Raw genomic sequence first — 11,830 nt, forward strand, 5'->3', positions numbered from 1 at the left:
CACTTTGTATGAAACTTTGTAGGATGAATATTACGAAAGCGTCCGCAGGTATGTAAGCGAGGAGCCAAATATTATTATTAATTTTTTTCTCGAATTTTCTTTACGCTTTGGTCAGTGAATGGGCAAATAAAAAAAAGGTTAGCTGGAATAATGCTGTTCAGATAAGCAAATTGCAAAATTGGCCCACATAATTTTTGGGTCATTCTCTTTGGAGATTCGGATCCTTCAATTTTGTATTACAAAGTTAGTGAGCTGGCAACATTGACGATTTGCGGAAAGCTGTCAAACGGATTTGTTATAATCAGATGTTTTACAGACTGACTCATATACGCAGGAATTTATACCCGGTAGCTATTTTTCAATTTTAAAACAAGTAATTTTAAAAACAAGTAAATTAATTATTGCTGCAAAAAATATTACTAAATAACTCAAGGGTGATAAAATGATAGTTCGCTGCATCTTGTAAATAACTAAAGAAAAATGCCAATTTTCTTTTCAATGTCAAGTTTGTAAATTTGTATATAATTTGTATAACTCATATTTCATATTACACTCGTCACCCAAGTAGCTCAGTACCGGCTACTGTTTACAAATGCAACACCAGCATCATCATCAGCAGTGAGAAAATTATTCATCGTCCATCCTTTTGGTGAGATTAGATTAGGCATTCCAGTTGATTGGGATATTCGCTGGACAAATTCTGAACAAATGTGACAGTTTCATAAGCATTCGCACAGTAGAAGAGCATGGAAGCAACCAAAAAAATACTCAACTAAAGTACAACATTATTTTGGTTTTAAGAGGTATGAAAAGGAAATGAGCTGAAAACGGAAGTACTTTTCTCCTCAATGGGTGGGTGGCATCAAGGTCGGCTACAGGTGCTGTTGTTGTGCTAATGCTGTATGGTGTATGGAAATTACTAAAATATAAATGTTTTTTGGATTGTCGATGTCAGTGAATAGTTAATGTGATGCATTCTTTATATTATCCATTTCAGCTAAAATTTGTATCCAGCCCATCCACAATCTACACTTCAGTCCAATTTCTATACCAACTGTAAGTATTCCAACCCAAAATGTCCAGTGTAAACACACAACGTCAAGGTCGTTGGTATTTTGGTGGTATTGCCAGTGCAGGAGCCGCTTGCTGTACCCATCCTTTGGACTTAATAAAGGTTGCGCTGCAAACGCAACAAGGCAAATTATCGGTATTGCAACTAACAGCGAAAGTTTTACGAGAGCAAGGTAAAATATAAATAATTGTTAATTTAAGTTTAACGCTTAAATTTCCGAAAATGCCTACATTTTATCAATTTCAGGTGTACTGGCACTTTACAACGGGTTGTCTGCTTCCGTCCTACGTCAAATGACGTATTCAATGACACGCTTCGGTATTTATGAAGCAGGAAAAAAGCAAATCAATACTGATACATTCCTCGGTAAAATCGCCTTAGCCGGGTTGGCTGGCACCGTAGGCGGTATTGTCGGCACCCCCGCCGATATGGTGAATGTACGCATGCAAAATGATGTCAAACTGCCACCGGAGCAGCGCAGAAAGTTAGTTGACATGATTTTTATTTTCCTTGTGATTAAAAACTTTGGCCGTTATCGATTTTTTTAACAAACACATTAGTAATCACCGGCACAATTTTATTTCATACCTCGCTTTCTTTCTACTTTGAAAAAAAAAGCATACATATGTATGTATATAGTATAATCTCCTAAAAATTTTCAGCTACAAGAATGCCTTCGATGGATTAGTAAAAGTATATAAGCATGAAGGTTTTACACGTCTGTTTTCGGGCGCTACCACCGCTACCGGTAGAGGTGTGCTCATGACAATTGGTCAAATAGCATTTTATGATCAGGTACATACATATGTTTCACAAAAAAAAAACAGAAACATTTTCAATTAAGTATACTTCGAATAATTTTCCACTTTTTGCTAGATTAAAACCACCCTGCTTACCACACCGTACTTCAAGGACGATTTAGCAACACATTTTACTGCTTCATTGGCTGCTGGTGCTATTGCGACAACTTTGACACAACCACTGGATGTGTTGAAGACACGTTCAATGAACGCTAAGCCGGGTGAATTCAAGGGTTTGTGGGATATTGTAAAGTTTACTGCACGTCTGGGAACTCTTGGTTTTTTCAAAGGCTACATACCGGCCTTTGTACGCCTAGGACCACACACCATACTCACATTTGTTTTCCTCGAACAACTACGTTTAAAGTTTGGCGTTTTGCCAAAAGTAGAGGCTACTGTGGTGGTTGCACAATAAACCAAAAGAACGGGTTAAAGCGCACGTTCACATCCATCACATATATGCACATCACGCTGCTACTGAGCACAAGAAAAAACAACTCGAGAAATTATATTAATTAGTATAAAAACTATAAACGCTATTGTTGTTTAGTAGAATACATATGTATATGGGCAAATCTAAAAAAACAGGTAACCGTTGTGTTATTTAGCCTTATTCTCATTGTTGTAAACTATATCAAGCTGGTTGCTTATGGATAAAATTCATAGACGTATACTTGAAACCTCAAAAAAAAAATGTAATGAATTTGTTGCACAACTTTTGAGTTACAGATGTTTTAATTTAAAAAAAAAAAACTATTAAAACCAAGTTAATTTTTATGTAATTTTTAAGAGGTGAAAAATTAATTATGTCATAACTTTTGAAGCACACCATATACTGGTTTGAAATTTTAAGCGCAATTAGTACTTAGGTGTATACTTCATATTAGTTGGTAACTAAAGTGTGCATTAAAAAATAACTAAATGGCAAGTAACGAGAAGTATGTAAATCTACTTTTCATAATTTTAAAATTTTTCGGTTTATCGCGTATAGTTTTCGAAGCCTTTCATTTTAAAAACTTTTTAAGTATGTATTATATTTGTGGTATCAAATCAACTTTTTTCGACAAAGGTTCTGATAACTGCTCTTACTTAATTGGAGCCTTCTAAATTCAATAGCGTACTCAGTTTAGCCTGATCGGCTCCACTTTTCGAGAGAGCGATACTTAAAACTTTGCGTACATTTTAACTATTTTATAAAAAAAGCTTTGAAGATATTTTACTAAAAAATCTGGTAAAACGGGGGATGCCATTGAATTTAGAACGTCCCAATTAAGTGAGTTCAACTTTCATAATCTTTGCTCAAAATTTACAACTTGCACAGCGTAATTTTGAACCCAGCTTATTCTTTTATTTTCTATTTCAGCGATCTAAATGTTTATTCCTCGTCTAACTTTTGAAGCCATCAAGTGAGAGTCAGATATAGTTATAATATAGGTGTGCCCACAAATTAAAAAAATAAACTTTTTGTTTTGAAAGCGTACCTGCTTTTTTAGATTTGCCCATATGTATTTTTCGAGTACTATTTCATGTCGGACAAAATGCAATAGTCAGTTCATGGTAACTAGGCACACTTATATTCGTTAGATGATATTGCATCCTTAAAAGTTAATTTTAGAAATTTTACAATCACATAGCATTGAAGCAATGATATGCACTGATGCATGATTAAACAGTACATACGAATATGTATGTATATTAATGGAAAGAGCAAATGCATATTACCTGACAAATGTTGAATTGAATCTAAAAATATATCGTCACTTGTTAACAAAAATATGTGCTTGCATTGTTAGCGGAATTTTTAAAACGTGGTGATGTGTTTTTGACACTTATATATAAATATATGTATTTTGGATGCAATTTACTGTTGTTAGACATTATTTATTTTTAGAATGATACGCATTGAATGCAAAGGCTAGCAGTAACTGACATTCCTATTCACATATAAATAAAATAAAAATACTATTGTATTTGCAAACATGTAATATGTAGGTGTACTGTGTTAAAATGCAAAGATATACATCGTCGTTTAAAGTACAAAACCGCGTATCATCATTTTGCAAAACTGCGTAACTGACATTTGCTGCCAAAAATTGGATTTGCTCACACAATCTCTTGGCTCAATCCTTATCCATTCGTCCTGGAATATAATAGCCAGAAATGCGATTGCTTTATAAAAAAGAGAACCATTTTGAAATACGAGTATTTTTACTCTCTAGAAAATAATTTATTCAACCTCACATACGCGATTTGCATTATCTTGATATGCAGTTTTGTACTTTAAACGACGACATAGAATTAGTTTAGCCAAATAGTTACTAAAAAATTGCTTCACACCGCACAAGGCATTGCCTTCGCGCACAAGTTGTTAAAAATATTTCCGCAATACAAACAATAATGTATGTTTTTACTTTTAAAATATATACGCTTTTGCTTAGTTTTTATTGGTGGACTTTTCTGATTTTCTTAGTGGTTATTATTTTTAAACTATTGGAAAACTTTTTTAACACAAAAAATTGCTAAACATATTCATCGCATTTATATCTTGTTGAAATAAAAAACGTTCAAAAATATGTATGTGTATGATAACAAAAACTATTGTTTCAATACCATTTTATTGTTGTGGTTGTTGCAGCGGCTACCAAACCCCGCTCGGGTCGGCTCATCCATCAACGTTGTTGTCTGGCTAAGCTAAAGGAAGGCCCAGGTGTGCGCAACTTCCGTATGGTCTGTGTCTGTAGAGACAGGGGCATTAGCTGGGTGGGGTTTTGGGGGCATGCCGTCAGTCATGTGGCACTCGTTGGGCATATCTTCAATCGCTCTGCTCAGGTACGAGTTTAAACTGCTGGAATATTTAGAGCGAAGTTGGGCTATGGTGGCGCGAGTCTCCCAAGGCGCACGAAGTTCTCCCCCTATTCTGAATTTTCATATCATGAACTTGCTCGTAAACGTCAGGTGTTGTATGTTGTGTGACGAAGTTTTGTCTCGTCCACGTCAGGGGGCTGTATTTCTAAAACGGTATTCACAGTTCGGGAGTAGGTTTAAGTCCAGATCTACCCAACGTGGATGCCGTCTATGGCCCGTCGGTATGCTGTCGGCTTCAGAGTTTGGTTTCTGATCCTCTGGACTTCGTTCGTCAGTTCGTATAGATTCCTTCTGACGTGCCTGCTGCAAGCAAGCGTCGTGAATGTGGTGCCGGAGTGCCGTATTCTGGCATGTATGTAGCTTCGTACACTCCGTCCTGTTAGTTCCTGGAACCCATTGCATTGTCTTGAGCACCTTGTTGCGACTCTGTACTCTATACTGACAATTGCAGTTGTATGCGCCGAGAAGAAGAGCAGTCTGTCGAAAGTAACTTCCAAAATTTGTGGGTTATTCACAGTCGTAATTGGTTCACCATCAACGTGAATTCTCAGCTGTAGTCTGACCTTCTTCGTCCTAGTGCCGAGGATTTCGTAGGTAAGAGCTGTAGGCTCCTTGCAGTATAGAACCGAAAAACTTCCGAAAGGTAACCGTTTACTTTTGAGCAGAAGTCATTAATTCCGTTCCCAGACGCCATTATCGAGCATTCGTTAGCATAAGTGACAATAAAGGCTCCCTTTGGTGCTTGAACTTTGGTGAGATAGTCCACTCCTGCATGCCCCAATTATTTCAAGCTAGGCCACATTATAACCGTTAACTGAAGTCCTATAAAGTTTAGTTGTAGTATCTTTGTGTACCTTGGGAGACGGATCGATGAGCTGTTGTTGAGGATGCTGCTTTATGGTGGTAGAGGGCGAAATCGCCGAAGATTTGATGTGCGTGGTGTGCAATCCCGGACATACCCTAAAGTGGCACCAGCCAAGCAGGGAATTGCGCCTGACTGATGTCACATTACGGTATATCCTGGACTGATACACCGAGCAGAAAGTGTAAGGACTGGGAGCTGTTGGTTTTCACGTGGGTTTACGGCAGCAGTAGGTGGGAGTGTTGCTGCACGGGGCTACTGCCAGTAAGTTCTAAGACCTGTGTAGGTCCTAAAATGACTCCAGCCGTTGCAGGTATTTCACCCGACTGAGGTGGAGTGTGGGTGTAAACGTCTTTGGAATAAGAAGTTGTTTTCATTTCATTTGAAGTTTGTAAAAACGGACTTACCAAATTTTTACTCTAAGCTAGTGAAATGAATTCTTGAAGTTCTTAATAAAATGAATTTCCAGTTTTTTGGTTATAATTTTTTTATTCTTTTTTTGTGAATATCAGTGCATATATTATGTACTAAATAGTTACATATAAATTTATTATTTTTTTATAATTAATTTTACTTAAATTTAGCTGTTTGTTTTTACGTTTCATTCACATTTTAATATTTTTGTAAGTAATATGTATGTGTAACCGATCGCTGTAAGTTAAGTTTAAGTTATGGGCATTGCGCGTACAACCAAAATCGAATACTCGAACATGAAAATGAGAAAAAAGAATGAGACTTTTATATGCAACCTAGTAATGATTCTCAAATACTTAACAAACTTTTTGGGTATTTGGTTGAGCAATATGTACATAGAACGTTACGTGTAAGTATAGAAAGGCCCTATCTTACATCGGCGCTGAAATGCAAAAAAGCCACAACTAACTAAAACTGTTTATTGCATAAAACGATGCATTGTAATCAAGCAAAAAGTGAATTTTGAATTTTTTCGAGCTACGTATTTTTGTATTGTTATTAAAGTAACGATATGTATTATAATTTTTACATTTATTGGTATTCGAATTGCTTAGTTTCTTTTAACTTTTCTGGCCTTGGTGCTGTATTATTGACACTATTTTTTTTCGTTGATCGAATTTAGGAAAATAATGTTAATTAAAAAATTTATTAGCAAATATATAGGTTTTCTGTTATCATTTGCATTACATATCGATTGCTGTATATAGCTCAAAATTGTAGTATATATAGCTCAAAATTGCCATTCTTCAGTGTATTTTATTATAAACTGAATAAAAACATGACCTGCCATGAGGATAACCCAATAACCAGGTGGGTGGGAATACGCACATTGATTTAAAATCCCCGGCTACAGCTTATACAATATTACCATTCTTTTAACGAATATTTCAACAATTTTTACGCAGTTCTTATAATTAAAGTTTATCTTGAATTACATTTATTTTACGTAATTTAACTTAAGTCTGTGAATTAAATAGTAAGTCGGAAGTGAAGCGTGAAAACTGCGTATAGTATGTGGGTTTCAAATAAGAAAATAAAAATGTATGAATAATACATGTTAGCACTTAACAACCATATGAAGAGAAAGCAAAATAAACTATGAACAAATCTGCGCAAAAAAATATTTGCTATAAAAATTTACAGTTATTTATTGTATATATCTTTTAACAGCTGTTCATATGCACTTATGTGTTTATGTTGTTAGCGGTGTTAAAAGCAAATCCAAAAATCTTATATGTATACATTTATATTAGGCACAGCAACTAACTAATGAAGCCATGAAAAATTTAACATCCTGCATAAAATTTATTTTGCGTTTAATCGCACATTAGTGATATTTTTGTATCTTTTGTGCTTAAAAAAAGAATTCAAAAAGATAAATAAAAAACCATGCAGGAAATACATCTCTTTACAAGTTATATACTTATCGCTTCCGTAGTTCAGGCACGACTACTTATCCTATACGTAGATGTATGTAGACTTATTTTAGTGCTTCTGAGTGTAAAGTAGCCCCGTTTTGATTAGGCAATTATTCCTTACGCCCTTTTTCTACATACCAAATGTCTATTTATGCATTTAAGCCTATTAATTTTATGAAAACATCTGGTCAAGGTGTTTTTTTTATATACATTTGTATATGTATATACATACATATGTACATATCTACAAAGATACATATTTGAGTATATCGATGCCTGAGTGGAAAATCCACCTATCTCGGCAGCCAGTTCGAAGACGCCCTATCTCAAACGAAAATACAATGAAAATGTGATGAGATAGGGCGTTCTTCAATCAAATTCTGAAATAGAGCGTTGTTGAAAAATGTTCTGAGATAGGCCGTTTTCGAACTGGTTTCCATGATAAAAATATAGTAAGGTAGAACCGCTGAGAATCACTTTTAAAATTCTTGACGTTTCCAAACAATTTAATTTTTAAATTTACTCACAAACTCACACACACATTTTCATTTTCAATCTCAAGCAACAACAATTTCGAACAATTTCATTTTTTTATTTTCACTTTTATATGATTTTAAAATGTTGGCAAACTTCAAAAAAAAATCATGGCCGACAAATTGAGAGAACGGTTATACCTTACTATATTTTTATCATGCTGGTTTCCACTCAGCCATCGATATACAGTATGGGACATATCAATAGCAGCAATCCATTTTCGAAGTGATATTGTATGCAATTCATGTTTTTTTTTATGTATTTTTTGGAATTAACAATTTAAACAGAGTTCATTCTTTAACTAAACCCATGTAAACGCAAGTTTAAAACTTTGTAGAAAACTAAAAAAAAATCCAACAAATTTTCAACCACTTTCAACTTTTTCTCAGAAGTGTTACACAAGGGGTTACGGTTTTCTTCCATACATATAACGAATAAACACATCTATTTTTATGAGTTAATATGAGTTTTGCTATGTCCTATTTTCACCAAAGGCTTAACTGCAGATAAGTTCCAGGAGTTTTAACGTGTGGTGATCGGCAAGATCTTTTTCTCAATGTTTGCTTTTTTCCTTTCAAAACTACTTAATAGGTGGAGTTACCTCGTACGAGATGTAATATCCTTTTTTCAATAGGCATAAGCTACAGTTAAGGCATGATGGAGATGAACTATTAGGGAAATGTATTTTTGTTGGAGAACTGTTTTATTTGAAAATTTAGAAAAAATAAAATAAAATAAATATAAGTAGCAAACAATATCACTTTGAAATAGGGGTGCATTGATATGACAGATACTGTAAGTAAATTTACTATTCTTATTGATATTATTATATAAATGTATTTATTTTAACGCCTGCTTTGCTGTTTTCGAATTTCATTTTTAGGAAATGGCCAATAGAATGTGCACATGAAAGTTCACAAAATATTTCAAATTCCAATTCGATGTGGGCGAATAGAGACTACTATAATTCGCAGTGTATAAGAAAATTGCAACGATTTAATTTTCTTATTCGAATTTCATAAAAAAAATTCTATATTGGCAGCGATTTAGCGCTAACGATCTCTTTCTGGCTGCAGCAAATAAAAAAACCATCTCACAACGGTCGCTTATACATTGCTAGATCAACCAGTAGAAATGGCTATGAAGTCTTGACGGCATATTAAAAGAAAATGCCACGAGTCTCAGTGAAATTCATTTTACAAAGTTGACGAAAATATTTCAACACTTGTTGTTCTACTCAGGGCTTCTGAAAGAAATTTAGAACATAATTTTTTTTTTTAAATAACAATAAAACCGCTTTCAAAAAGTAGAACCGCGTTAAGAAAGTTATTGCGAGATGTTGAAGAAAGTCGCTCAAGCGTATACGATTTCGTTATATTCAAGCACATTTCCTACCAAACTGAATATACTTTAGGCTCAATTTACTCTTCGTTTTCACCATTCAACTCTACAAAGATAAGTGTTTTAGTATTTTTTATTTCCATTCTTTAGGTTTATAGTAGCAGAAGCTGTTGAAACCGTCCTTTATGCTAGCTAATATAAGACAATAAATAAATGTAGGGCAAACTGTTGAAGTTTTTCTAACAGCGGGCGCCAATTGGCAGGCAGGCACTGGCCAATCTCAAATTATATATATCTACCATGAAGAATCTTCTCATAAAACTACATATTTGCCGTTCGCTTTAACACCAAGATGCACACCATAATTTGGGTGAAAATCTCAGCGAATTACTTAGCAAAAATATTAGCGCCAAAAATGTGTTCATTTTATTTATTTTTATTGTTATAAAGGCTCAAACTATGTATACAGATTTCTCTACCTTTGTTCAAATGTAACAGCAGTGTTGTGAATAAGATAACAAAAATATATTTACGAACTTATAATGCTTACCATTTGCCTTGGGTTGATATAAATTATGTATGTCACTGCTGACCTAGTGGCCTGCTGGGAAACTATACTATACATTTGCTTTTGTGTTTTGTTCTTTGCTAAATCATATTCTTGATATTTTGTGGTTGTCATGAGTTAGTTTGCATCTAGTAGATATATGTAGATATGTTTGTAATATATAGTTGCAAACATAATAAAATGACATGCATTTATCTACAAAAAATATATTATGTGAGCACATATACAGATGTACATATCTGTGGCCTTTTGACAAAACAACCTCTGTGCTTTCTGTAGGTTGAAATTTAGAGTAATCTATAAAGAACTTCCATTTAAAAATGTTACATGTTTATTTAACTTTCATTAAAATATCATCTTGAACTACTCCTATTAATGACTAAACATAAAAATAACATTTGAGAACTCAATGAATTACTGCTTTGAAGAGAAAATGACCTCACTCGAGAGAAGTTATTTTGTCAAAAGTCCAGAGATATGTAAGTACTCTGCTATGCAGCGGGGTTTAACACCAATTCGATGGGCATTCTGTTATATATAATTTAAACTTACGATTAGCCAAAATGTATACTGCCTTTTAAGTTACTCATAATATTAAGACATATGTGTGTATATTTATTTCATTATTATACCTACGGCCATTAGGACCACATATAAATATGTAAATTGTTAACTACATTTACGTTTAAGTGTTCATATGTTATTTTTATTAGTCACACAAGAAGTGTGTATGTAATACGCATGTATTTATTCGTGTAACTGCATTGTTTTTTTTTTAATGATTAAAGATACAAATTAAACTTAATAATATTACAACAATGCCATATGCCTTTTTAACATAATTTATTTAAATAGATTTTGTAAGTTTCTGAAAACGTGTCTGTATCTGACTGTGTGTTGTATGTATTATCTTAATATATGCGATCCAAGTGGTATAGGCGTCATTCGCTTTTGTTTGCAAAAAGAGTGCTTCAAACAACTGCACTTGTTTCTTTTTTAATTAAACTAATTTATTCTACTGTGCAGTTACAAGAAGAATTTGAATTGTGGCACATTTAAAAGAAAATTTCGAATGTTGCTCAAAAATTGCAGTGAATTTCCAGCTTCAGTTTTCATTGTATGCAACTGGCACGAATACCGTCATCGGCGCAGTACTTTTTGAACACAATTCAGTTATGTTATAGAATGATAGATAAAAAGAGACTAGCACAGTGTAACAATGTAGGTCGAAAATTAAAGAAATACCTTATTGGAGGCATTACCCAAAATTAATATGTACTTCGTTACCTGAAATGTCTCATTTTCAACAAATATAATTTAGTATTTCGCTTTCAATGTAAGGCTAAAAATTTCGATTACTCTTAAAAATGTGCCTTTTTTTTGCATTTAAAATCAATACATTAACTTCTTCTTCCGTTACACTGTGCAAGACCCATTTGTTGGACTTATTACTAATAAAGCATTAACAATTACCGAAATAAGTATACAAAATGTTAATGTTATTAAATTTCTATTATTGTTTTTTTTTATAAGTTATACGCTTTTTCGAACCATAGGCATTTATCATTAGAACCCTTTCTTTATAATATTATTATTACTTGAGCAGCTATACTGCCTTTGAGCCAAAAAAATACACGAACAAAGTCATTTCATTTAAGTTTAAGTAGCATTTTGACAGATAATAGCTCTTCTCTACGATTTTCATCGTTGTGCCCTTGATTTGCTTGCACTTGTCATGCTAAATGTGGATTAGCCTCCTTAAATCTCTGCTGAGTTTCTAGAATGCCAGCCAAGGATGATGCAATAGTGACTCCTTTGAGCGATCACCATAGTCGTAGGTCAACTCTTCGCCAGGCTCAATATCATCTTTAGCCAATAATATCAAGTGCGGACGTT

At 33.8% G+C, this 11,830-nt stretch overlaps 1 protein-coding gene across 2 annotated transcripts; it reads left to right on the plus strand.

The window, feature by feature from the left end:
* The first annotated feature begins 629 nt into the window (after positions 1-629).
* Dic1 (Dicarboxylate carrier 1) lies at positions 630-3,501 on the plus strand. Of its 2 annotated transcripts, none has more exons than XM_017632175.1 (5): positions 630-878; positions 998-1,244; positions 1,319-1,556; positions 1,735-1,867; positions 1,949-3,501. In XM_017632175.1, exons 2-5 carry the CDS (start codon positions 1,076-1,078, stop codon positions 2,285-2,287), a joined length of 879 nt encoding a protein of 292 aa, XP_017487664.1. In that variant the 5' UTR covers positions 630-878; positions 998-1,075; the 3' UTR covers positions 2,288-3,501. The 2 variants fall into 2 exon arrangements, with proteins under 2 accessions (XP_017487664.1, XP_017487665.1); XM_017632176.1 differs by having other exon boundaries at positions 630-803.
* Positions 3,502-11,830: the final 8,329 nt, after the last annotated feature.

Source organism: Rhagoletis zephyria, unplaced genomic scaffold, assembly GCF_001687245.7.
Source record: "Rhagoletis zephyria isolate East Lansing unplaced genomic scaffold, Rhagoletis_zephyria_1.1 Rzeph_scaffold_09786, whole genome shotgun sequence".
In the NCBI taxonomy this organism is placed as follows: domain Eukaryota; kingdom Metazoa; phylum Arthropoda; class Insecta; order Diptera; family Tephritidae; genus Rhagoletis; species Rhagoletis zephyria.

What these genes read in the sequence shown, in the direction of transcription:
- Dic1 (XM_017632175.1), top strand. Translation starts at nt 1,076, where the DNA reads ATGTCCAGTGTAAACACACAACGTCAAGGTCGTTGGTATTTTGGTGGT. An exon ending in GAAAGTTTTACGAGAGCAAG is followed by an intron (nt 1,245 to 1,318) that starts GTAAAATATAAA and finishes TATCAATTTCAG; the next exon opens with GTGTACTGGCACTTTACAAC. An exon ending in CCACCGGAGCAGCGCAGAAA is followed by an intron (nt 1,557 to 1,734) that starts GTTAGTTGACAT and finishes AAAAATTTTCAG; the next exon opens with CTACAAGAATGCCTTCGATG.